Below are 27,598 nucleotides of genomic sequence, written 5' to 3'. Positions count from 1 at the left end.
GTGGCAGGCACCTGTAATCCCAGCTACTTGGGAGGCTGAGGCAGGAGAATCATTTGAACCTGGGAGGCAGAGGTTACAGTGAGCCGAGATCACGCCATTGCACTCCAGCCTGGGCGACAGGGTGAGATTCCACCTCAAAAACAAAACAAAACAAAACAAAATTGGGATTATTGTTATTCCCACCCTACAACTGAGGAAGCTGAGGTCCACAAAGGTCTGGTGACTTGCCAAGGTCACATGGTAAGTGCATTTGGAGCCAGATTCAGCCCCAATGCTGTTGTCCACATGGCCCTGGTGCCGCACACTTGGGGACACCCAGAGCTCCTTGAGTTAACTTGCTTATAGCCTCAGAGTTTTTCTTTTTTTGAGACGGAGTCTCGCTCTGTCACCCAGGCTGGAGTGCAGTGGCACAATATCAGCTCACTGCAAGCTCCGCCTCCCAGGTTGACGCCATTCTCCTGCCTCAGCTCCCAGTAGCTGGGACTACAGGCACCCGCCACCACGCGGGTTTCACCGTGTTAGCCAGGATGGTCTCCATCTCCTGACCTCGTGATCCGCCCACCTCGGCCTCCCAAAGTGCTGGGATTACAGGCGTGAGCCACTGCGCCCGGCCAGCCTCAGAGTTTTTCTATAAAGTTGTGGGTCTTTTCTGCACAGCTACGTAGGAGTTCTTTACAGAGTAAGAAAATCGGCCAGGTGCAATGGCTCACGCTTGTAATCCCAGCACTTTGGGAGGCCAAGGTGAGCTGGGAGGATCACTTGAGCCCAGGAGTTTGAGGCCAGCTTGGGCAACGCAGTGAGACTCTGTTTCTACAAAAATAAAAAAATTAGCCAGGAATGGTGGTGCGCACCTGTGGTCTCAGCTACTTGGGAAGCTGGGTGGGAGGAACACTTGAGCCTGGGAGATCAAGGCTACAGAGAGCCATGATTGCACCACTGTACTCCAGCCTGTCTCCAAACAAAAACAACAATATATGTGTGTGCACCAGTGTGTGTGTATGTGTGTGTACGTACAACAAAAAATAAAGCAAATTAACCTTTTGGCTGGGCGCGGTGGCTCGGCCTGTAATCCCAGCACTTTGGGAGATCGAAGTGGGCAGATCATGAGGTCAGGAGTTCGAGACCAGCCTGACCAACACGGTGAAACCCCGTCTCTACTAAATATACAAAAATTATCCAGGTGTGGTGGCGGATGCCTGTAATCCCAGCTACTCAGGAGGCTGAGGCAGGAGAATTGCTTGAACCCAGGAGGCGGAGGTTGCAGTGAGCTGAGATCGCACCACTGCACTCCAGCCTGGGTGACAGAACAAGACTCCATCTCAAAAAAAAAGAAAAGAAAAGAAAATTAACCTTTTATCTATGAAATGAGTTAGATATTTGTTTTCCAGTTTGCTATTTATCTTTTGGCTTTTATGCTGGCTTTGCTTATGCAGAAATCTATTTTTTGTAACTAAGTGTACCCAACTTTTCTTGTAGAGCTTCTCAGTTATGTCAGGCTTAAAAAGATCTTGCCTTTCCAAGATTGTGTTTTACATTCTTCTATATTTTTTCCTGTAATTTGTTTCCTTTTTTATAACTAAATTTTTAATCCATCTGGAAATTATTTTGATGTAAGGTGTAAGAGTCAAGATCCAACCTTATTTTTGCCCTGGCAGCAAGCTGTCCATTTCTTGATGAGCTATCTTTTTCCCCCAATCTGGAATGGGCTCTATGGTGTCTGAAATTCCTGCGTATTTCTGGGCCTCTTTCTGGACTTTCACTCTGTTGTGGTGGGCATTACTTTACACTTGGAAAAGCTAAGTGACTTGGGCCAGCTTATGCAGACCATGACTGGCTTGGCCCCCGCCCCGTGTGGTGACTGCTGGCCACGGAGTCTCCCCAGAGCCTGTGCATGGTGACATAAACTTTGTCCCACAGAGGACACTGCCAGACTTAAGCTTCAGAGAGCCCAGGTGAAGAGAGCCCCAAAGCCAGGCTGGAAGCCCCCGACTCTGCTCCACCTGCAGAACACACCCCTTGCTGGGCACAAGCGAGGCCTGGGCACCACTCCAGGTCTGAGGCCAGCCAAGTCACCCCCAAATCTGAGAGTCACCACAGAGTTTCTACAGTGGCTCTGGGACCCAAAAGTGGTTTGGGTCCAGTCCCTGAGGAAGAGGAGACAGGAGAGCTCCCAGCAGCCAAGACGGGACACAGCACTGATCTTCGCCTGGGATCTGGGCCTCCCCCTGTCCTGACTCGCTCAGACCTCACATCACCGGCAGGTGTCCGACTGCTCCCCGCTTTGCAGAGGAAAAAGTGCTCCCATGGAGGAGGCAGAGCCAGGATGGCCCCTGGCGGCCTGGCTCCTCAGCCTGTGATCATGGCCATGGCCTGCTTTCGAGAACTCAAGGGAAGGGGACAGCAAGAAGTGCTCCCCTGGGTCACTGAGCTCTGGGCATAACAAGAGTTCCCTGGGCACCCTCTGCCGGGCTTTGTGGGAGGTGACGTGTGGCCTGTCCTGGGCTCACAGTAAAGATGCGGGCCAGCGATACTGAGTTTTGACCATGGTCCAGCACTGTGCTAGGGGCTTCACACCCATGACCTGCAAAAATCCGCCCAATAAACCTTTCAGATAGGAGCTGCTCACATTACACAGAAAGAAACTGAGGCTTGGAGAGCAGACTGGACTTATCCAAGGCCACGGTACTACAGCATGGCAAAGGGACTGCTCAGGCCCCATCTGACCAACCCCAGTTGTCTTCCTCGGCTCTTCCTGCTGGGGCAGGTGGGGTGTACTGAAGACAAAAGCAAAGTGTGGGGGTGCAGGCAGATGCCTGCCAGACAGCAGGAGCAGGACACCCATCCTGGGCTGGGGCACAGCCCCTGCTGAGCTGAGAGCCAATGCTGCCTCCCTCCATAGAATCCCATCTCTCAGCATCGCGCATAAATGCTCCTCCCAGGACGCCCTCCTGGCCACCTCTTCTCCACCTCTCGGGGAAGGGACACTGTTCCTTTCTTTTTAACTGTACAGAATCCAATTCTTAGAGGTGAGTGGGTTCGGAAATGCCAGGGCCTCCAATAAGGGAGAAACAGGGTCAGGATGTGGGCCCAGGCCTCTGGATACACAGCCCGGGCACTGTGCCAAGGGCCAGCCTGACTCTGGGAGAAGCCAGCCTGGCCTATTGGAGTTCAGTAAGGGGCTGGGTTTGTAGAGCTGCCCATGAGCGTGGCTGGGTGCCCTTCCTCGGTAAGGTACACATGAAGCGTCTACCATGGTGGCTGTAATCAGTGTCACTTTCCATCAACCTAAGCTTTCTCCTTCCTGCGAGTATCTGTCACTGGGCTCCACCTGAAGATGCAGAAGGTAGCTGAAAGCGTGGAGGCCCAGGCGAACGGAAGGAGCATGGCAAGGGTCGGCCCGGGTCGGCCCTGGGCGTCCTGGGAGAACAGGAGGCAGGAGAAGCGGCAGGGGCTACTGCAGGACCCACATTGCTTTCTTCCTGGCTTTCTCCAGTCCACTGGGGCTCCACCATCTTCAGAGCCTTCCTGCCCATGTGATTTTAGAAGGAAAATATCCTTTTACATCTTGAAAGGCATCTCACATGTTAATATTTTGCTTAACTGCAGGTGAGGTCTTCATTCAACAAAGTGGCAAAGGCCCAGGAAGGGGACTGTTTGGGAGTGGTGACACACTGGTGTAGACCCTTTCAGCCAAAGGGGAAATAGGAGCTGTCCTAAGTTACCACTGAGGGTTGCAGGGCAGCCCCAGATGGGGAGGGGCCGTCCTGGGCCTTGGACTCCCTCTCCCTCCACACTGGTTGCTGGCTGGGCTGCTTCCTGCAGCCCTGTCTACAGGATGGGGCAAATGGCAGGGCCGCAGGAAGGCTCCACAAGGCCGGGGTAGGTAGGAGTTTGCTTTGACTTTAACGGATCTTCTGGAAACAGGACCCTGATACATCCAAACCGCAGAGAAGTTCTGACTGGAAGCGTGTGGCCAGCTGGGGGGATGTGGCTCTGCCAGACAGCATCTGGTACCTCAGCGGTATGAACCAAAAATAAAACCATCAGCCCCCCAGGAAACTGAATGGACCCCTCCTCTAGGCCAAGGGGATCCCACAGAAACCTGAAAAACTGGTTCAGGCCATGATGGGTGGCGGCATTGGACCCGCCTCATTACACCCTCCTCCCTGTGGAATTCAGGCACAACAGTCCCGCATTATCATTAAAGCAGAGATCCTAAGACTGACCAAGTGGACTCTGTAGCAACAAGACACCGAGTGCCAACCTGACTCCAGTATGGCATCACACGACAGACAGCAGCCCCAAAACAAAGTATTTTACCCCCAAATATATTTCTTTAGCATATTTTGAAATGACCCTGCAAAGCTGCCTCTTGTGGGGGAAATTTACATTCTATAGAGGATTCCCTTCCCTTTGATTTCATACATTTTAGGGAGACACAAGACATCAAGCGATATATGTGAGGTATGCACTGGTTCAGTCTGGAAAGGAGAGACAACTCAAAGCTGCAGTTTGGGGGTGGCGGCCTTACAGGTCACAGGTGGATTCAAAGATTTTCTGATTGGCAACTGGTTGAAAGAGTTTATCTAAAGGCCTGGAGTCAATAGAAAGGGGTGTCTGGCAAATCAACCTAATTAAGGTTGATGACAACAAGAAACTAGGGGAATGGGCAGGCCTCTGTAAAATAGACAGAGAGGGGAAACCCTGGAAAATGGTTGGTTGCAGTTGTGTAGTAGTTAAGGACTATGGCAAGGAGTCTCAGGCCAAGGATGTCATCGAAGAGTCCTTCAAATGCAAGAAATGAAGAAATAAATCTTTGGCGCGCACACACACACACACAAAAAAAAAAGAAAAAAAAAAAGAAAGGGGTGTCTGGGTTAAGATAAAGGCTTGTGGGCTGTGCACGGTGGCTCACGCCTGTAATCCCAGCACTTTGGGAGGCCGAGGCAGGCAGATCACGAGGTCAGGAGATCGAGACCATCCAGGCTAACACGGTGAAAATCCATCTCTAGTAAAAATACAAAAAATTAGCGTGGTGGTGGACACCTGTAGTCCCAGCTGCTCGGGCAGCTGAGGCAGAAGAATGGCATGAACCCGGGAAGCAGAGCTTGCAGTGAGCCGAGGTCGTGCCACTGTACTCCAGCCTGGGCAACAGAGCGAGACTCTGTCTCAAAAAAAAAAAAAAAAAAAAGATAAAGGCTTGTGGGGACCAAGGTTCCTATTATGTAGATTAGGTCTCCTAGGTGATTCGCCCTTAGAGGCAATAGATGGCAAATGTTTTCTATTCAGACCTTTGAGAGGTGCTAGACTCTCAGCTAGTCTCTTCAGGATCAGAAAAAGACCTGGAAAGGGAAGGGGTGAGATAGGCAAGGAGGCTTTCTAGGAAGATGGGGGTTAAGCTGGGAAAGAGTTGGTGGAAGACCCAGCAGAGAGGCACCAGACTGCAAGAGCTGAAAACGACGACACTGCCACCAATACCAGTCATAGTCTAAACACAGGTGACAACTATTGATTGCCCTGTAGGGCCAGGTGCAATGGTTCAATGCCTATAATCCTAACACTTTGGGAGGCCGAGGTGGGAGGACTGCTTGGGCCCAGGAGTTTGAGACCAGCCTGAGCAACATAGTGAGACCCCCAGTCTCACTATTAGCCAGGTAGGGTGGTGTGTCCCTGTAGTTCCAGCTATTTGGGAGACTTAGATGGGAGGATCACTTGAGCCTGGGGGGTAAGGGCTGCAGTGAGCTGTGATTGCACCACTGCACTCCAGCCTGGGCAACAGAGAGAGAGAGAGAGAGAGAGACCCTATCTTAAAAAAGAAAAAAAAATTGTCAGCCCTCTGTGTTCTAGGCATTAGCTAAGTGCCTTGCACTAATCTCATTTAATCCTCTAAATAGCTCCACTGTAGACAGGGGTGAAAGCCCCATTTGACAGAGCAGGAAACCAAGAGACCTAAGTTACTTGCCCAAAGTCACCAAGCAGACTATGGCTGGAGCTGGAAGCCTGACCCAGATTCTGCATGCTGAGGCCTGTGGGTGGGACAGGGACAAGGGACAATGGTGGGGGTTGGGGGACTGCAGGAGGGGGGTCCAGCAGATAAAAAGCAGTTTGGGAAAGCAGGCTTCATTCATAACCTCAATCAGAAAGCCTAGCGTGTGGGGGATGTCACTCTTCCCACTCTTGGGTCTCCAGAGGGAGCCTGGGAAAAGGCAGAAGGCCCAGGGCTCACCTACCCAAACCAGCGGGAAAGGCCTGGGACCACCCTGTCACCTGCCCCGCTCTGTCCTGGAGAGCCCAGGGAAGGAAGGGTTGGGTCTTGTGATGAAATCCATGGGCCGTGGTGTGGAGGGGCCGTCCTGGGCCCACCAATGGCCGAACGTCAGCCCTCTCTTGCATTGGACCTTCACCCAAACCAAGGCCACTAGATTCTGATGGCGGAGTGACTTGGGGCCAGAGCTGCGCCAGCCTGGACTCTGGCTCCAGACTTTACACTCGGCCCGCAGCCCCCTCCAGCCTCCTTTCCATGTTCGGTCTGCCTGTCTCTTCTCAGACGGTCACTTTGCCAGTTCCCCTGACTGCCCCATCAGTCATAGAAAAGTCAAGGCTGAACTCTCCTCTCTTGGAAGAGAAGAAACGAGACAGAGCTATGATCCTGGACTGACAAGGTGCTTCTCCCTGCAGCCCTCCAGCCTCTCCCCTCCACCACCCATTCCCTTTCTCAGACTCAGGGATCAGGGGCACTGTGGGAAAGGACCCTCCCAAGACGGGAGAGGGGATATGTGGCAGGGAGAACCCGGACACACGAAAAATTGCAAATTACGGCCACAAGGGCATATTCCGCTAACCAAGAGTAGGGAGGGTAGGAAGAGCTGAGCGCGGGGACAAAGCCACACCCTTGCTGGATTGAGTTTTGGGGCCTGCCTATTCTGGGAGAGGAGCTGCCAAAGCTTAGTAACAAACCCCAGGCAGATGTGGGAGGCATGGCTGGCCCTGCCCTTTTCCCTGCCTGCTCCTCCCCACCCCAGAGCTTCCCCAGGCACAGGCTGGGTCACCGTGACATTGTGACACTGGCGCTGTCTCTGAGAACATGATGGATTTCTCCTGGCCCTCGATCTCTTCCCTACACTAAAAGATTCTTTTGAGTTTCTTGAATAATACGTTTATTAGTAGAAAAATTTGAAAATAGGCCAGGTGCAGTGGCTCATGCCTGTAATCCTAGCACTTTGGGAGGCTGAGGTGAGTGGATCACCTGAGGTGAGGAGTTCAAGACCAGCCTGGCCAACATGGTGAAACCACATCTCTACTAAAAATACAAAAATTAGCTGGGTGTGGTGGTGCCCGCCAGTAATCCCAGCTACTCGGGAGGCTGAGGCAGGAGAAATTGCTTGAACCAGGGGCGGGGCAGAGGTTGCAGTGAGCCGAGATTGCGCCACTGCACTCCAGCCTGGGGGAAGGGGCAAAACTCTGTCTCAAAAAAAAAAAAAAAAAATTGAAAATAAAGTACAAAGAAAAATGTAAAAGCTACCCCTAAGTCTATCACCTCAGGAGGAAACATAAGGCCACTGTCCAGTGTATCTTCCTAAGTTAATTAATTTTCTTAAAAAAGGAAGATTGGGATCACTTCTACCATTTTGGTGTATTTTTCTGAGCTATATATTAGGAAAAAACTTTAGCAAAATTGGGATTATAGGCTGAATGCAGACAGTTTTTCTTTTTTTTCCCCACCACTTGCCACCTGTTTCTTTAACCGGCGTCTTTTCACATGCCCATCTATTGCATGTGACTATCCCCTGTGACATTTCACTGTATTTATCAACACCTGTGGCGACTGCACCAACTCAAGCACGCCCGTCACTCACCCTGTCACTGGGCACTCAGGCTTCTCTGGCCTTTGCTAATGCTGGCCGGCTGCTACTACAGGTGGTTTATGCAGTCCCCAGAACATGTTACTCGGCACGTTCATCTGGGGTGCAGGTGACTAAACACAGAACAGGTTTCTGGTCTCAGCCAGGACCAACTTCTGAGGCTGGGGCTATAATGGCCATGGCACATGGGCCCGGAGAGGAGGCGGAGCACACGTTTCCTCCCAGTCCCAGCGCATCTGCTGAGGGGCTGGCCCGGGGGTGGTGGCAGGAAGAACCATCGGGAGAGGGGACAGAAAGCAAAGAGGAGTGGACAGGGCTCTCTGATACTCACCACTATGGCCCCAAATCTTAATAATGATGAGAAATAGAAGCCATGCTCCCTGAGGCCTGAGTGCAGTCACCCACCTGGGACAAGGGCTTTCCCAGTACCAGCTACTATGCAAGGCAGCTGTGGTAGAAAGGGGTTCCAATCCCTGTTCAGCTGCTCAAGGTTCTTAAGAAAGCAGGGCCTGCTAAACAAGAGTGGAACCACCTGCCTCGCAGGGTTTGGCACCCAGCATCAGCCTAAGGGCAGGAATCAGGCGCTCAGTGGCTGTTTTGTTCATCTGCTCTGCCAGGACTCTGCAACAGAATTTTTCCCAAAGTAGCCCCACATTGACATCCTACCCTCAACTAACAGCTGGCAGAAGGAGCAGGAACCACTTGGCCTGACCCACCCACAGCTCTCTGCTTTCCTATCCCATACCCCAGCCAGCCCCTGGCCTCACCTCAAGAGATAAAACTCAGTGGTGACAGCCACAGGAAGAGTCAAGTGTTACCAGTCCCTAAGGCCTCTGCAGGTGGCTTCTGAGGCCTCGTTATCTGTCATGTCACAGGAAGGGCTCTCGAGGATCGATGTGACAGCACAGGGGTTTGGGAAACTCTTCCCAGTTTCATGAAAGCACCCCCCCACTCTGACCCCTGTTCTCCCAAGCAGGTCCTTGGTGCCCCCATTCTCTCTGTGGGCAGACATGGCAGCCTTCCCACTCATCTCCTGCCTGCCATCCTGAAACACCTTCCTCTTTGAGCTCTTGGCTGAGGTCAAGGTGCCACAGTCACCCTCAAATCAGCTGTGTAGATCTGCTGGGACCAAGTGAGTCTGGAGTCAGAGGCTTGGTCCCAAGACCACCCAAAGCCGTTTTAACTCATGGATCTGAGGACAAGACTGAGACAAAACCAACTTCTGCGGCCTGCAGAGAAAGACTGCTGCCCACTGCCTTTTTCAGAAAAACACCACCTTCCCACCTTGCGTCCTTACATGCGGTTTTGCTCTCTGACACGGTGTCACCACACATAACACCATGTCCTCTTCGGAGTTTATGCCTCATGAAGTAAGTAGGTCAAATGAAGGCCCGCATGACAGATGACGAACAGGGAGGAAGGGTAACCTGCCAAAAGTCACACAGGGCGGGGACCTGAAGGAGAACCCAGCTCTCCTGACTCCTGGTCCAGTTCCCTTTGCCACTAAGTAGACTCTTGAGTTCTCTTGAGCTTCCCCCATCCAGTTTACTTAACTACCCCCGAGCTTCATAGAGAGCAGGGTGCGGAGGAGGTGGGCAGAAGCAATGGGCCAGGTGGTGATGGTGGCTGCACAGGCCCAGAAGAACTTGGGGGGGCCTGACCCAGTGCACAGAGCCGACCTGCATCTCATTCCTTGCCAGCTCCTTTCTCAGACTTTGGTTGAATGGCTCCCAACACGCAGTGGGTGGAGGTTTGACCTGGACCAGCCTGGGGGTGATGCACTCACCCAGCCTGACGGGTCCCAGTGCCAGGCTCCAACCTTGTGAGGGCACATGAGCATGAGCCCCAGGGGCTGCACCTTCCTGGGAAGGGAAGATTGGGAGGTGGGAGCACCACTTCAGGTCCAGGAACGTGGCTTCCAGTCCCAGCTCCAGGCCGCCTGAGGGGCGACAGTGGGGACATTACTGAGAGCCCGCAATGCGGGCTTTGGCTGAGTGAGTACCCAGACATTCGAGGTGCCAGGAAAGACGCCTCTGCTGCTGCTCACAACAAGGCCAGCAATCAGGAGCGGCGGAAGAGGATCTGTCAGCCAGTCCAACTCCACTTTAAAGAGCAGTTGGTCAAATTAGCAGGCATGAAAACAGGCATTCAGAATGTTCCCAGAGTTCCTTCTACTGGACTGGAGAAGGCCAGAGCAGTACCTGGGGCAGTCAGAGGAGCGCTCCTGAGTGATTCCAGCCGGTCACCTGGAATGCCTGTGCTGCAGTCAGGCAGTGAAAAGGAGGGGGAGCAAGAGGTGCACTCGCTGGGAATAGGCCCCAAGTGAGCCTGCCGCTTGTCTCACTTGCTAAAAGGGCTGCTCTGGGCCAGGCTCCCGAGACCAAGGGAGGGCCTGGCAGAGATGGTGAGGCCCTGGTGCAGCATCAACTCCTGGGATACTGAGGAACTACATTCTTCCTCCTGGGATACCAAGGAATTACATTCTTAAGTGACTACAGAATTTAGCTAGTCCAGGAGGCCAGATCCACACTTGTCTAAGAAGATTCCTTTCCTTTCCAAGCCTCAGCTCCACTGATCCTCCTATTTAAGGCTCTGCTTCAACTGGGCAGGCAATTCCAAGACAGCAGTCAGCTCATGGAGTGCTGTGCAGGGAGACGGGATGGGGGTGGAGGTGGAGGCTGGGGAGAGGGCCTCTTGGCCATGACCATTCTGATAATGGTGCCCAGTGGCAGCTCGCTTAGGCTGGCAGTGGCCTCTTGGGCCTAGGGCGGAGAAGGCAAAGGAGGGATGTCACAGGAGGTGATGACAAGCCCCACTGTTCACGTGAAGCTGGTTTAGAGAGCTGGAGAGTGAGGAGCAAATCCAGGGGACAGGAACAGGAAGGGAGCCTCAGGGGCTTGGGGACCTGGTTGGAAAGTTTCATAGAAGCCAGTAGAGAAGAACCTCTTGGCCCCAGCTTATGCCTTTGGCCTCTCTTCACCTGTCATCTCTCTCCAACACATAGGAACAAGCTGGCACCACCTCAGAAACAGACAGGAAGACAGCGGGGGCCTATCTGCCACGTGGCAGGAGCCTGCAGAGAAAGAAATTGACGGGAGGAGCAGGCGGCCTCCCATCCGGCCTGGCCGACTCAGTATCCATTTCTAACCCTTCCTGAGCCTGCTGCCAGCCTCATTTCCATCTTCCACTTGTCCACTGCCCCGAGCCATGACTGCCTGCCACACGTGGGCTCTCAGCCGCGCCCTGGATGTCTAAGGTGTGCCTCACTCAAGGGGCTTTTTGCCTGGTGTGGGGCACTAGCAGAGACCGTCCCCCCATGCCCAGGGCTCAGAGACCTTGGGACTCTCCCACATGTGGCTTTCGAGAGCCATGAGGTGAGGCCCAGCCATCTCTCCCGCCTGGTCGGGGCCCTGCCCGTCACGGCCCCCCAGCAGCCTCCTCCCTCACCAGAGACAGGTTGGCCCCTCTCAGCAGGCCTTTCCTCTCTCTGTGATCTTTCCAAGTTGCACCATCTCTACGAAACCCCTGGGACCGACAGCAGAACCCAGAGGTTCAAGGTTGGACTTGGCTTTGCCACTTGGGCAGCAGCAGCATCTCTGCCATCTAGGCCTCCTCCTCTGCTGGCGGCGCTTGCCAGCCTCCGCTGCACTTGACACTGGCTGCTCTTTTATGTGCTTTGTTTTCCCAGCTGGACCATCAAGTTCCTTAAGACACCTACGTTATTTGCTTTTCTGATTTCACATCTATTCATGGTGGGAAACGGAGAAAAACGATTACACTCCAAAGAGGAAAATGAAGCCCCCTGGAGTCCTCCTGAGATAGCCACTGAAAACATCTCGGCTCACTCCCTTGCACCTCCTATGCATAGATGTTTTTTTCAGAAATTAAGATCATATTGTAAATTTCTGTGTCAGTTTCTTCACTCAGCACTACAAGGTGGACATTCCCCATATTAGCAATTCTTTAAAAATGTGGTTTTTTAAATGTCTACTTAGCACTCCAGCAATAGGACCACCATCGTTTATTCAATCAACACTTCTGTGAAGGGCGTCAGGCTGAGCGAAGGGCGTCAGACCTGCGCTAGCACGCCCAGAGCTACACATTTGCCAACCACCAATTACCTTCCTTCTGCGCTGATTAAATGCATTTCCTCCCTTCTCCTAAGAAAGCCCATTTCCTGTGGATAAGATTTGTGGTGAAAATGGAACCAGCTACGATGCAGGTGCAGTGTGGTGGGCTCGTGGGCTGGCTGGCTGGCAGATGTGTGAGCCACGTTTCCCTCTCTCCCTGCGTCTGGTGTCAGTTCCGCCATCCTAGGGAGCACCTGGCAGCCCCCACTGCCCTGGCCCTGCCCCTCTAAATCAAAGGCCCTTTCTGTCTGCAAGCAAGAGAGTGTGGATAAAGTTCAAGTTGCCTGCCTGTCCAGCTCAATCACCACATCACAGGAGGAGAATAAGAGGGCATGGCACCTGGAGGCCGGGGCAGAGGTCTTCAGTTTTCTGAAGGCCTTAAACATGTTCTGTGTGGTCCCAAAACGTAAACCTGGGACCGAGAGACAGAACCCACAGGAAACAGATTTTGACTCAATATAAAGAATGCTCTACATCAGCCAGTACAATGCAAAGAATGAAGGGGTAACCTCCTTACAAGGTAGTGAATTCCTTGTCACTAAAAAACCATCAAGGCAGAGACTACTTGGAAGGGATTTGGGCAGAGAGGGCGATCAGACCACCTGGCATTACAGTCCCTTCCACTATGAGAGGCAGCTGTGTGATGTGCACAAATGCCCTGTACTTCTCCTACGACAACTCGCAGGGCCCTATCACAGGGAGATCCCACAGCAACATCTTGACTGTCAAACAGCCTCAGTTTCCAGACGCTCCTCAGACATGTCCAGCCTGGCTTCCTGGAAGCTACTTGTGCATCTTGTGGAAGAGTCTCCAGGGCATTTCAGAACCAACGGAAACATTGTAGCCTATTGGAAACCTAACCACATGGGATCCACGGCAGCTAATGTGATGCAAATTATCCACATGCAATGAGGGAATATTTCAATAACAGAAACGCTCCCCTTCCCAAGTTTCCTTCTTTTTTTAGGTTGCTAAAACATAATTTGCCTGACAGCCCACCTGGCCATTCACACGTGGTTACCCAGGATGCTGTGCACAGCAGGCCACTCTAGGTATCTGAGGTCCTGGCTCAACTGAGGGGTGCTCGACGTTCCTTCTTGTACAGACTCCACCTGCCAGCATTGAGAGCTCCTGGAAGGACTGAGCTGCAGGCCGCCCTCAATGAGGGTCCTTCCAGCATAGGAACAGACGCATCTTACAGAGGCCCTGCACTGGGCATGAAGCTTTGGCCCTAGGCCACACTTCTCCAAAGGCCTGCTCAGCTGCTCTCTGCTCCAGTCCTACGGAGTCTCGGGCTATTTGAGGGGTAGGAACCCTGTTCTTTCCAAAATCAGCAGAAGGAGGGGTGGGAAGCAACAACTCAGCCTCTAGCATCTTGAAGTACAGGGAGGGAACACCCTAAGAACACCCTCACTTGCCCATCTGACAGCCAGCCTGAGGAAGGGGTGAGCTGAGAGAGGGAAGGCCCCTCAACACTCCGAGCCAGGGGCCAACCTGGGTCCCCACGCATTGCCTGAGCCCCTGCTCCATCCCGAGTTTGTCATCCTTCCCCGAGGAACGTGATGAGTCAGGAGTTAGGTCATAAGAACCATAAATACACTGTTTAACTTTTAAAAAGAAAAAAAATTGCTATTTTAAAACTTAAGATTTCCAAAAGCTGAAAATTAACTGTCCCAAAGCTGGCTTGGGAAGGGTGCATTGTTGCACACCACAATATCTTTTGCCTTGGAGTTGGAGATGGCTCTGGGTGAGGTGGGTCCCTCCTGGAAGCCTCAGGCCAGCTCCCTGGGCAGGCCACTATTCAGGAGGCACCAAACACAACCCAATCAGTGAGAAACCCTCAGAAGCCCCCATTAGAGAACAGAGCGCAGGTGGTGCGAGCTGCATGCTGACTCTGACCCCAGCCCTCAACTGAGGCAGCAGAGCAAGGCGGGCACAGGTGAGAGAGATCCCCTCGGAGCAGGTGGGTCTAACTCAAACCAAGATGACTCAGGCTAGAAGGTGATGTAAAGCACATAGGTGGCCACACCCCCATCCCTGTATCCACAGAGAAGAAAGAGGCTGTGCAGCAGAGTGGCTGGAGCCTGATCTCCAGATCCAGAGCACTGGACACACATTTCCACCCTGCCAATGACTGACAGTGTGACCCTGAGCACGCGACCTACCTCATTTCCTTCATTTGGGCAATGGAGATTAATACGAGTCCACATCCCAGGGCTGCTGGGAAGATTCAATGAGCTAATTCATGCAAACCACTAAGAACGGCGCCAAGCACATAGTAAGTGCTAGTAAGAAGTGTCAGCGACCGCTAGTGAGAAGTGTCAGCGACCATGATCACTAACTTCGGCTCAAATGCCTGCTCCTGGGAGCAGGCCCGGCCCATGCAGATGCCTCTAGAAGGGCTTCCAAGAGAGGGACAGTGACGGGTCCCCTGCTTAGAGCTACTTTCTGAAATGGCAGAGGGTGCACCAGATCCTGAGCCCAGGGTCCTAACTGGGTCCCTATTCTGCAGGGATCCAGAGGAAACACGCTGGTTTCTCTTTTCTTTTTATTTTTGGCCCTTTGTGTTTTGTGAGAGAGCTTCTCAAAGAAGCAACCAATCCTCCAGGCCATCAACTCAGCCTTTCCTCTGGGCCATCTCTGAGGCCACGGGTACATAAGGCTGTGTAACTCTGGACTCTACCCCAGGCACTGGGCCTTGGCTGGGCAGGGAAGGGGTCTTTCTGCTGGAGGCAAGGCTCCTTGCTTCAGTGACAACTCACTTGACACCAAGTTTTGAGAAATAAATAAAACTCCTCATACCCAGCCTTGATGGGATACACAGCCAGGGAGGGGACACAGGGCTGAATCTGGGACCCTCCTTCTTGGGATGCAGATCTGCAAAGAGAGCTCCCTCTGTAGCCGTTTCTGGGGCAGAGGGAGAGGGAGAGTTTGGGAAGAAGGCACACACCACCTGGCTGACTTCCTGGTATCTGAGTGACCTCAGTGAGCTTTCCCTGGGATTCGGGTCTACGTACTGTTGCAGACTCCTGTGGGGCCAGAGGGGAGGCCAGGGAGGCCTGTTTCCACTGAGCAGCACCCTGCCATTGAGAAGGCCTGCAGCCACTTACCAGGAAGCGGACATCGTCAAAGCCATTCAGAAGCAACTTGCTCTCATACTGCTGCAGCCCAATCGACTCCAGCCACTCCCCGACACTCTGCTCCAGCGTCCGCGAACCTGACGAGAGAGGAATCGGCAGACGCTTGAAAAGGGAAAAACCATTAAGGCGGTAGCAGCGGCACTCAGAGGAAGATAGATGGCATTGCCACATCATAGTCATTACCATGAAACAGCCAAACTATATACAAGAGACCAGAGAGCAGCGGACACGCAGCTTCTCTTCTGTGTACAGCCAAGGACAGGACCACCTGGTGCTGTCCACACACTGCCCAGCCTCGGGCAGCTGCTGCCCACTCACACCCCCAGGTCTGAGCTGCTCCAGGGCCACGGCTGCACATGCATGATCTCTGCCCACAGGTCGGGGGTGGGGGAAGCCAACCCCCAACAGTCTCCAGGTCAACTCCTCATCAGCGTGCGCGCTGAGATATTTCAGAAAGTCTGTCCCCACAGGCACTAGAGGGGGCTGAGGGAGTTCCTAAGTGCCCACAAGCCCCGCCGCTCCTCTCATCCATGCAACTTCTGGAGCCCCTGTGGGGCCGTGGCGAGGGGCAAGTTCTGCGACCTTGCAGCATAAACCAGTCAGGAGAGAGCACACATCTTCATGCAGCTGAGGGACACAGGCACACAGCGAGGGCTCCGGGAGGGAAGCAGCAGCGGCGGCTGTTCACCGGGACCCAGCACATGCAACACAAGCAGCACAGAACACGGCAGGGGGAGAAAAGAGACTTTTACTTGTTTTCCCCCAGCAGTCCCGGAATAAGCAAACCATGGCCACCGGCCCTTTGTGCTCAGAGGCTCAAGGCAGCAAGGGGCTGAGTGGGGCACATGGGCCGGGGCTCGGGGGTCGGGCTCAGGTGTGGCTCTGCTGGGACGGCAGCATCGCATTCCGCCGGGCTGCGCGGCCAGTGGGCCAGGAGCCCAGTCCACAGCTAGACTCTGGCAGCTGGCGAGCAGGGCGTCTCCTGGGCCAGCACGCCATCTGAAGTGCTGCCTTCTTGGGCCGGGCTGGTTTTCAGGGGCTGGGCATTCATTTTCCTCTTCTGATAATAGCTGTTCCAGTGACTCACCTGCCTGCTCAGGTAGAAAGCAGGCAGGCAAATTCAGTTCTTGGGTAAAGAAGACAAAACCCAACCAGATAAAAGAGAGAAAAAGGAAGTGGTCCTCTGTCAGCTGAGCTGTGGCGGCTTAAGTCTATCCACGTCCTGCGCTGTTCTCTCTTTGGCTGAGTGATAAAGACAGCCACAGTCGTCCCGGGGTCTCCGGATCTTGGCGTTCTCCTCTAAGGATGAGCAGGGAAGGGAAGACATCTACTTGCTCCTCGATCAGGATGGGGATTTTGGTGGTGCAGGAAGGACAAAAGTTCAGCCCTTTCTGGCAGACCTTGGATGTTCTGAGCTGGATGCCTGAACCCCAACCTACTTCTCTGATTGTTGTGGGCAAGAACAGATGAAAGAAGGAAAAAAGAGGTACAAGGAAGGAAAAGGAAGAACCAACTATAAACACATCACCTCCAGTGAACTCCTGACATGGTGAAAGTCATTCTGCCGTTCCCAGGTACTTTCTGCCCCTTGGGGCAGGACAATGCCAACTTCCTTGGTTATCTACAAGACCCTGGTGACCAACTCTGCCAGCCTCCACTCCCTCTCCTCTGTCTCCTGCAGAACAGATGGTGGTCAGGGACCCGGCGGCCTTCTGGATGCACGCTGCCGCAGCACTCCAAGATGCCGAGTCTGGGGGATACTTGAGCTCCCCTGCCCTTGAATGGGGAAGTCTGCTCCAGGAGCCTACGTGGCAGGTTCTTGTATGCCCATGAAGTCAAGTGTCCCTGGGTGCTGATTCATTCTTGCTTGTAATCCCCCAGCCGGGCAGCTGTGGTCCTTCCTGCTGCCGGTGGATGTGTGCGCTGACAGAGCCGCAGCAGAATGCTTTGTCTAAAGGCTCCTGGGCTCCACGCTGCCTGCTGCTGGCTCCACAGTCCTTGCTCACTCTCATAATGTCTGGCCCTCCCCTTCCTCCCCTCCTCACCCTCCCCCTTCCAAGCTCAGGAAAATACATCAGGGATCGGACATCGCATCGGAGCAGAAGCAACTGCTGCTGTGGCTGCTGAGGGAGAAGGAGACAGCAGCACTAGCATCAGAGCGAAATGACAGATTTCCCAATAGCCGATGTTTGGCTGCACAAATGCATATGAAGGGCGGAGATGTGAAACTTTACCTCTAGCTCCAGAGGCTGGAAACAGCTTGTCAGGAAGAATAGAGAGGGAGTGCTCCTAGAGCTTTGTTCGACATTTTCCAGGACAGCCAGGAGAGGACAGAGGAATGACCAGACCCAAAGGGCATAGCCCACAGGTAAGTGACCCCCCTACTTGTCACTTTAGGAATGACTGTGCTTTAGGAATGACTGTGCTTCTCATAAAAACAGGCAATGAAATAAGGCACTTATGTTCCTTAGGTGAGTATACCAAACAAATTGGGGACAGATTTCTCTTGGGGCCTGTTAGTGCCCAGGGGAAGTGCCCCAACCCAGAGCAGGCAACTCACACTCCGGGGGAGGAGAGCGACGGCCAAGGGCAAGGGGGAAACCAGGGCCAAATCCCAAGTACAAATGGAGACGGGCCGAAAAGATAAAACAGGTGCAGGGACACAAGTCCAGGGACCACACGTCACCCTCTAAATATGCTGGGAGATACTGGTATCCCAATAGGCTGTAGATGAGCCCTGGAAAAGAGAGGGTTCTCAACAGGCCCTGGAAGGATCCTGCTTGACCAGCTACTCAATACCTAACATGGCTGGCTTTATCAGAAGACAGCCAAGCAAGTTCCCTTCTGCTTGATGGGGAAGGCCTTTGTTGACAGAGCCAGAGTGGCCTGGGCCAGTGGGAAGGCATACCCTCTTGGACTCCTGAGAATGGGAGTTGGCACAGGGATGAGTTAGCTGTAAACGCTTCTGTTGGGGATTCAGCTAACTAGCTCCAGTGGTGGCAGCCCAGGAGCCCGTGGCCCTAAAACAGGACTGAGACTCCAATGCTGTGGTTGTGCCCTTCGGCTGGGGGGTGCAGGCGCCTCTGCAAAACCAGTGGTGCTGAGCAATCCCACACTTGGTGCAGGGCTGCCTGCTGGAGGGCCTGCTCCTCCTCTACCCAGGCTAACCCCAGAGCCCAGATCTTTTCTCCCTGATCCTGACGTCCAACCCAAGGACAATCTGAACCCTGATACTGACCAGTCAAAATAAACAGTGATTCCATTTTGGTCTGAGCTGAAGACGGTGCTCCCTGAGATCCTGGGGAAAGACCCCTCCTGACCCATCAGACAGGGTTCATGGGCAGGCCTGAGCCCATCCTCTCCACGCTTCAGCACCTGGCAGTGGTGCAGACACAGCAGCCTGGGGCTCTGCAGCCCGGGTGGATGAACCCTCTGTTTAGGTGGTCCCCCACATGTGCCTGTTCTTGACTTTCCCAAGCTGGACTACAGAGGATGGTTCAAGAAAATGAGTACTAAAACAAGACTGTGTGCTGGGATCCAAAAACCCAAGGGTAGAGGCAGACTGCCTCTCAACACTCATATGGGTTCATGGGGGACAAAAACTGGTAGGTGGGGCTGGGTATGGTGGCTCACGCCTGTAATCCCAGCACTTTGGGAGGCAGAGGAGGGTGGATCAGGAGGTCAGGAGATCGAGACTATCCTGGCTAACACGGCGAAACCCCGTCTCTACTAAAAATACAAAAAATTAGCCGGGTGTGATGGCGGGCGCCTGTAGTCCCAGCTACTCGGGAGGCTGAGGCAGGAGAATGACGTGAACCCAGAGCGGAGCTTGCGGTGAGTGGAGATCGCCCCACTGCACTCCAGCCTGGGCGACAGAGCGAGACTCCGTCTCAAACAACAACAACAACAACAAAAATAAAACAAACAAACAAAAAACTGGTAGGTGGGATCAGACAGGAGACCAGATGTCACGGGAAGAGCTCAGCATTAACCCTTCCAAGGGGAGGGCTCTTTCCCGAGGTGCTGCCACATCTCCCGACTTATCAAATCCAAGAGGCGATGGCTGTTTCTGACTCACAGCTCTCAAGCACATGCAAGTGATTTTGGCTCCTGCTCCTTGGACACAGAAAGCAGAAAGTATCCTCAATGGAACCGACTGCTATCCTCCCATCCCTGTGGTCAAAGCACAGCTTTGAAAATGGTAACAGTGTTTGTCTCAGTCCTGAACATCCATTTCCCGCAAACACTCGACCCTTGGAAAAGCCTGCAAGCTACAACAGAGTGTGAGATGGCTTGACTGAGTGTAAGCAACAGATCCTGAAAACAGATCCACAAATCTAGCCAGGAAAGCCACCTCTGCAGACTCCAGCATAATCCAAGACTGATGAAAACGGACCAAGCTCAGCTCAGCCCTCTCTGCTAGCACCCAGGGAAACATTGCTGCTGGAGGGATGGTGGCTCTGCGAACCAGGACTGAAAACTGTGGAGGGAGCCACAGCCAGCGAGCAGAAGCCTCTGTTCTCTAGGTTTCTCGATATGAGTAAGTAATGATTTCATGGACAAAAGGAACACAGGGCCGGGTGTGGTGGCTCACACCTGTAATCCCAGCACTTTGGGAGGCCTAGAAGGGCGGATCACAAGGTCAGGAGTTCGAGACTAGCCTGACCAACATGGTGAAACTCCATCTCTACTAAAAATACAAAAATTAGCCAGGAGTGGTGTTACATGCCTGTAATCCCAGCTACTCAGGAGGCTGAGGCAGGAGAATCGCTTGAACCTGGGAGGTGGAGGTTACAGTGAGCCAAGATTGCGTCATTGTACTCCAGCCTGGGTGACAGAGCAAGACTCCGTCTCAAAAAAAAAAAAAAAAAAAAAAAGGAACATCTCTTTAACTGAAGTATTTGTATCTACTACTCATTCACAGCAAGCCTGTGAGGTTGACACTATTATCCAAAGGTTGCAGATATGGGGTGAGGGGTGCAGAGACATTAAGTGACTTGCCAAGACACATACGTCTCTCTAGAGCCAAGATTTGAACCCAGGGCTGTGAGGCTCCAGAGCCCAGCCCGTCCTCACCAGGCCCGGTGGTCTCTGATGTTCCTTTCTCCCTGATGTGCACGCTCAAGCCCACCCATCAGGCTTCCTGCCCAGGGCCACAGAAGCCCATGGAGGAACCAGAGGTGTCACTTGAGACTGACAGGTCAATCCTGGATGGAACCTCCTGAGTGAGCAAGAATTTCCACCCCTTCAGTGCAGAGAGGCATTTCCATGAAGATGAAGACAGGCCAGGCTCCCGGCTGGGCTGCTTTCAGCCTGGATGCCCCGGTGCCCGGACCATCTTTGGATGCTTGGGGGAAGAGGTGTGAGATCTGCTCTGAGAGGCATCTTTAAGAGCATCTCACCTGAGAAAGCAACACAGCACAATCCTATTATCAGATAAAACAGCTCAGATGGCCTCCCCATTCCCTGTTTCAAACAAAGAAAACAGACGCTGACCTCACTACTAGGGCTTAGAAAAGAATGACCAAAGTAGCAGTGATACAGCGTAAGAATGGTAAGTGACGAAGTAAACTGAGTCAGGCACAAGGAGCTGTGGGAAGAGGAAACAGCACAGTCAACCCTCCCAGGCAATTCACATGCATGCTACGAGTCTGAGACCCCTGGTCTAACCCAGTGCTTTTGCCACCGTCACGGATGAGACCCTTGAGAGCCATCTTGGAAGCTGCAGAGACCAACGCTGAGGTGCACTCTGATTTAAGCCCATCTAAGAAAGCCCATAAAATAATGAATAAGTGATGATTGTTGATCTAAAAATTTTTCCTAATAGGCAGCTTAAAATTCATTTTGTACCTCTTCCCCTCCCATATGTAAAAGGAGTCATGGCTCTAAAAATAACAGCAAGATGGGGCTGTCTAGGTATTGGAGACTGTGAATTATAGGAGCATGACGTGGTCTGAAGCTGACCTCTCCCACCCCCTGAATGTCTGTCTTCTGTGTTAGAGGAAAGCCTGAGCCAGAAAAGAGCCAGACTGCCAGTTTCTGTGGGGAAAATGGCCACTTGGTACAGTACCTGAGATCTTCTGCTGTTCCTGAGAAAAGTCAATCCCTTCTCCAATAGAACTCATGATTTTCTCAATCTGAAATGGAAGAAAGAACAAAGAGGAGAGGCAGTCAGGCTTGGGGTAAACGTTACCAGCTCACCACAGCGCCAATGGGGGCTGACCTCCAGGTCTCTTTCAGATGCTTCCCAGGACCAGCACCAGCCTGCAAGGTATCAGGACTCTCTGCTGCTCAGGTCTAAGAGAGGCCTTCTCTGGCCCCAGCCCACAGGGTCCGATGTACTGCTCTGAAGGGAGTGAGATGGTGACAGTCTGGGCTTAGCTGCTAGAAATACTGAAGAGCCTCCCTTTCAAGGCATCTCTATTTCACTCCCCAGCAGTTCTCCCAGACCAGCAGAGACTGGGGAGAGGCTGCAATCACAGGCCAGACCTGGCCATTTCATTGCTCACGCTAGAATTTCAATTCCATGAGAGTGAAGACTTTGCCGGCTTTGTTCCATGCTACCTGAGTGCCTAGGGTAGTGCCTGGCGAATCATAAGCATTCAACAGACAACTGATACTGTATGACCACAAGCTCTGGGGAGTGAGGATGATTTCTAGAGCGCCGGCAAACAGAAACCTCTGGGAAGGAAAGGTGAGGCAGGCACTTAGGCCCAAATGGAAGGCCTTTTGCTTCTTGGAGTCCAGCAGTCCTGGATAGAGCTCTGCGTTCAGGAGATGAGACGGGGCACAGACACCTGTCCCTCTTCTGGACCACAGCAGAGAAAGCTAGTCCCAAAGCATCCAATGGCTCCAGCACTGCCCCCAGTATGGACCACCTGTCCCAGCCATCTGGCCTTGGCCACTATGGGCCAGATCCAGGCCCCCTTCCCCAGGAAACCTGGCCAGGGGCAGAACTAGGCAGTGGGGAGCAGCCACCTTCTCTTCTTCCCCTCCTCCTCCTTTTTGGGTTGCAGTGATAATGAGCTCATTCAATGCTCTTTTTCCAAAGAAATGAAAAGAGGACCTTTTGTACCAGGGCTTGGATGCTTTTTCCTCTAAGTGCAAGTAAGGAGCCTGGGTCAGACAATTGGAAAAACAATTCTCCAGCCAGCCTTCAGCTGGCAAACAAAGCCGTGCATCTGACACCCAGCAGAAGAGCACAGAGCAAGCGCCACCTCTCCTTGGGCAGCCGGGGACTCGGGGAGATATCTTCCTCCAGCCACAGAATCGACTGCTGGCTCAGGCTGTCACCTGACTGCCTGTTAACCAGACTGCAAGCTCCTTCCCTGAGCTCAGCAAGGCAGAGGGAAACAAATCTGACCCCTGGAGCAAACGGAGGGTGTGTCTCTAAACACTGGCCCCAGCAGCCCAGAGGCACGGGGAGGAAGAATAGTGTCAGAGCAGGCTGGCTCTGCCCCTTGAAGAAAACACCTCCCTCCACCCCCATCTCTTTCTCTGGCCATGTGTGTTTCAAGTGCTGCCTCCTTCAGCAGGGGCAGCATGATACAAGGGAAACTCCCCAGACCTCCCAAAGCTTCCATTTATTTTTATTTTTATTATTCTTTTTTTTTTTTTTTTTAAACAGAGAAGAGGTCTTGCTATGTTGCCCAGGCTGCTCTCAAACTCCTGGACTCAAGTGATCCTCCCACTGAATAGCTAAGATTCCTGAATAGCTAAGACGACAACGACAGGTAGGTGCCACCATGCCTTGCTATTTTTAATTTTTTAATTTTTATTTTTTTTTGAGGCAGGGTCTTGCTCTGTCTCCCAGGCTGGAGTGCAGTGGTGTGATCACAGCTCACTGCAGCCTTGACCTCCTGAGCTCAAGTGATCCTCCCACCTCAGCCTCCCTAGTAGGTGGGACTACAGGCGTGCAACACCACAGCTGGCTAATTTTTTTGTTATTTTTTGTAAAGGCAGGGTTTCATCATGTTGTCCAGGCTGGTCTCAAACTGTTGGACTCAAGTGATCTGTGCACTTTGGCCTCCCAGAGTGCTAGGATTATAGGCATGAGCCACTGTACCTGGCTATTTTTTCTTTTTTGTAGAGATAACGTCTCACTATGTTGCCTGGGCTGGTTTCAAACTCCTGGGCTCAAGTGATCTTCCTGCCTTGGCCTCCCAAAGTGCTGGGACTACAGGTGTGAGCCACCGTACCTGGCAAGCTTCCATTTAAAATGGATAAAAATGAGGATGATACTGCCTTTGTCCAGGGTTGTGTGGATTAAAAGATATGTTCATAAGCACCTGGCTGAAGGTCTAGCTCACAGTAAATGCTCAATAAAAGGTTAGTTTGCTTTCCACTTCCACTCTGTTGTCCTCTGAGTGCTCCAGCCCAGTAAAACCTATTTTTAAAGTTGTAAAAATATTTTTACTTACACTTATTTTTTGATACATTCACGATTCAAAATTCAAAAGATACAAAATGTTATTCAGAGAAAAGTCTCCCTTACCCATCTCCCAGTTGCCTCTCCCGCATTCTATTCTACTCAAACGCAGAGCTTAACACTGTAGACACCAATGAGGGTTGGCATCAAGCGTACTTTATTTGCCTTGTCACCCGCTGGGCCTGGCACATGGTAAATAGACAACCTATTGAATGAATCTGTGAATGAACCAAAGTGTAGTTTCCATTTCTTTAGAGTCTGCACTGGAAAAGCTGTTCTCCACGGCCATGCAGCGTGCTGGGGAAGGAAAGGGCTGAAATGGTGGGGTGACTCCAAGATATCCTTTGAAATAAAGTCATATTATATATTTCATTATCACCATAATCACTTAACATCCGAAGCCCCAGCTGGCCTGTCCAATCAGCATCCCTTGGTGGTACAATTTGTGAAATTTTGCCGAAGGGCCTTTTGGCATCAGAGTGAACAGAGTTGAGCACCCTCGCTGCTTCTCCGCTCTGCTCTTTCCTGCTTGCCCCAGGAGTCACCCACTAGTCAACTGACATAGGCCAGCAGAAGCCCAGGTTTCTTTTCTTTTTTTTTTTTTTTTTGAGACATGGTCTCGCTCTGTCACTCAGGCTGGAGTGCAGTGGCGCAATCACGGCTCAATGAAACCTTGAACTCCTGGGCTCAGGGGATCCTCCCGCGTCAGCCTCCCAAAGCAGTGGGGTTATAGGCGCCTGACCCAGAAGCCCGGATATCCATGTGAGGTGTTCCAGACTGCAGACCGGCTAGGAAATGCTAATGGATGCTCTCAGAACGATTTTGCCCAGGCTAGGAAGTTGTTCTATTGTTCCGTGAACTGCCGCAGCTAAGTCAAACTGAGCTGGTTCTAGTTCCAGAAAAACTCAGGGTCCTCGGCAGTGGACTCACAGCCTGTAACCCTGGACTCCTTCCTCAGCAACTGGAACCTGTCTTGGTGGAAGCTCAGGGCCAGAAGGGACATGGCAGCGAAGAGGTCCTGTTTGGGCAGAGATTGGCAGGTCCCCACCCTGGCACCACGGAGTGTCTGGAGCTGTGGTCTGCCCAAGCCCTCAGCCTGAGCTGTGGAGATGGGGAGGAGCTGGAGCTCATCTTCTCTCCTTGCCTCAAACTCACCCTCATGGCCCAGAACCAGCAGAGAGGAAATATGATCATTTTAGTCTAGACAAAGAAGAGCGTTCAGACACAGCAGATATCATTCTGATCTACACGCACCATGCAGTTTAACCTCCTAGGTTTAAGTTAAAAAACAATCTGAACAGGCAGCTTTCCCAGAAATGTTCTGCATTTCAGGGGAAGAGGCAGGTTAAATGTAATGGACGGGCACCATTTAGTGTTCTCCTCTTTTTCTGTGGTTTTGGATGAGTGACATTTTTGGAGAGAGATGAGAAATGGCCATGCTTCCTTATTACTGCACTTCACGTGAACTGACTGAAAACTTATACTCATGTTTGTTAATATAAGGACTTGAAAGTTATCACCATAATGGACTCTTGTCTTCAAAAAATGCTTGGAAATACTCCATTTTCAGAAAGTTTTCAGGACGACTCTGTTTAGACTATTTTTCCCTGCCAGGGCTGTGTAAAATGTATTCCCCATATGGCTGAAAACAAGAACAAAAACAAACACTGGAGATACTGCGGCTCAGGCCATCTGACATCTGCTTGTTTAGACCACAGGATTCTGGCTGCCCACGGGCTGGTGATGGGAGGTGGAGCTCTGTATGGAGAGGTCTCCATCCCCCATCACCAGGCGGCAGAGCCATGCAGATGACACCCAGCTTTTTAATAAATACTGGTAGTTGAAGGAGGGGGAAGAAAGAGTTTTGATGGGTCTTCTGTGTGCCAGGAAGTGTGCTGGGCACAGGCGGACCTCAAGCTTTGGTGTAACTTGGCTCCCTTTCAGGAGGTGGTACAAGTCATGGCTGTGTGCAGGGCTACCACATGGGGCCAAATATCAGGACAGCAGGAATCAGTCTGATCAACATGTCTTTCGTTGGGGCCCCATGTAGAGGAGGATGGGAAAGGAATCACTTTCCTTTTACTTTCCTTTGGTGTAAATGGGAGCATGAGAGAAGTTTCTATAACTGAGTTGGCTCCTGACATCAGACATTCCCTCCTAACACCCTTTCTGCCGCCTGGGAGCTGTTGGTGCCCTAGGACCCCTTGCCAGTTGGAAAACACACATCAGTCTCCTTAGGCCTGAGCCACCAGGCAGAAGACACCTTCCACCTCGCCTCTTCCACTCGGCACTGATGATTTTATTGGCCCAGAAACACCTCTGCTTTGCAGGATTACTTCCCTGATTAACTGTTTTATGGTGTGTTCCAGAGACACTAAAGAACCATTCAGGGTAAGGACCCTGCGCCACGCTGTTTTCTTTAGATCCCACCGTATGCCTTGTACACAGCTAGCACACTGGTGATGTTCGATGACAAACGTTTGTTAGCTATCGCTAATACACTGGTCACTTTTACGCTAACAGGGGAAGGCGGAAAGGCAGCCAACGCTCTCCCTTCTGGACCAGTCTGAATTCTCTAACTCCCTTTCTCTCCTCATTTTTATGTTTCTCTGACTCTCTAAGTTGCTGGCACAAGGTTGGCACTCCCCCAAAGCACCTCACACTCCACAACTTTCAGCTGATCCCTTCTCTGAGCAATCCTGCAGAGCCTCGACTCACAGCCAAGCAAACTTATTATCCTACTTTTCATGTGAGGAAACTGAAGCTCTCCTCCACGGGCACTACCAAACTGCCCACAGAGGGCACTGCTCTCACTTTTGCAGGTGCCATTGGCAGCCGAATCTGCTTCCTGCTGCAGGGGGGCAAAGTGGCAGACCCTCTGGCTCGATGGCCTTGCTTGGACAGTGCTCCCCCTTCCCAGGAGCAGGGGGCTGAGCGACTGAGCCGCAGCCTCCTCAGCCTCACCAGATGCTCTGTGCAGATCCCATCAGGCGACTGCTGACGTCAAAATCGGTTCCTTAGGCTGTGCAAAGAACCCTAAAGACTGCTGACAGCTGCACTCTCAGGCCCAGAAACCACATAAGAATTCATCACCATCTCTGTCTTCTGCCTCTTCGCAGCAGACAGGCTCTCAGCCTAGAGTGGGCTTTGATTCCACATCTGAAAAAGGGTCACTAGCCAGGGTCTGGATGATTTTTTTTTTCCTTCTCCTCCCAGACTGAATTGCGCATGGCCTCAGGAAAGACAAAGACGATTGAAGTAAATTATTTGTCCTGATTTTCTAACCTTGTCAACTGCTTTTAGGAGACGGAGGCAGAATGGGGTGGGGGAGGGGAAAGGCGCATGGCAGGGAATGAATAACTATCTGCCAGCGGGCTCAGGGCTGTCCTTGCTGAGGCGACCAGACATGGCCGCTAACAATGAGGAACTCCCTTTTCCACAGAGCGGGCTCAGTCTACACTTCAGCTGTGTCTCACATGGGGGGACTCAGGGTGTTACCATGTTTATTGCTGTGTCCCCCTACTTCAATCCCCTTTACATCGTCATCTTCTTTTTCAACTCCCCTTTTTCTACTAGGCTGAGAGACAACAGAGCTGTTTTGTTTCAAAAGTGCTTTGTCCGTCTTCCCTGACAAAGGCTCCAATTAAAGCCTGCCTTTTGTCTTTGCACCAGGCTAGGCTGGTGGAGAGAGGAAAGCCACGGAGCTCTGGCTTGCAGAGCGTGGTCTAAGGCTCTAACCTCCCACCTGCCCCCTCATTTTTGTCTTTCCTGTACCTCTTGGGTTGCTGATATTGGGTCTTGCTCCCCAAAAGCACCTCACACCCCACAACTACCAGCTGGCCCTTTCCCTGACCCAGAGGTTGGGGCTTAGGCCCACATCTGCAACTTGACAGAAAGGAAATACATGGACATGACATGAACATGACCGGGAGGAAATACATAGCCCTGACTTGACATGACATGAAGGAAATACACGGAACCAATACTTGCCAAATGACCTTCTCATATCAGAACAGCCTACTGTAAAAGTAATCTTTT

The 27,598-nt window shown here is 52.2% G+C and overlaps 1 protein-coding gene across 5 annotated transcripts in view; it reads right to left on the bottom strand.

Annotated features, from left to right (window-relative positions):
• ANKS1A (ankyrin repeat and sterile alpha motif domain containing 1A) overlaps positions 1 to 27,598 on the bottom strand; it is a 201,774-nt gene that overhangs the window by 14,575 nt on the left and 159,601 nt on the right. For 4 of the 5 annotated variants that reach the window (XM_054490637.2, XM_054490633.2, XM_054490635.2 and 1 more), the window contains 2 exons: positions 21,203 to 21,269; positions 15,103 to 15,209 (listed from right to left, as the gene is read on the bottom strand). In XM_054490637.2, coding sequence (XP_054346612.1) covers positions 15,103 to 15,209; positions 21,203 to 21,269 — 174 coding nt within the window. Of the gene's footprint in view, positions 1 to 15,102; positions 15,210 to 16,660; positions 17,186 to 21,202; positions 21,270 to 27,598 lie in introns of those variants that run through there. The other variant, XM_063666145.1, reaches the window with a different exon arrangement.

Source organism: Pongo pygmaeus, chromosome 5 (genome assembly GCF_028885625.2).
Source record: "Pongo pygmaeus isolate AG05252 chromosome 5, NHGRI_mPonPyg2-v2.0_pri, whole genome shotgun sequence".
NCBI classification, from domain to species: Eukaryota; Metazoa; Chordata; class Mammalia; order Primates; family Hominidae; genus Pongo; species Pongo pygmaeus.
The sequence above is the reverse complement of the archived record's forward strand: the minus strand, read 5'-3'. Positions and strand labels throughout refer to the sequence as shown.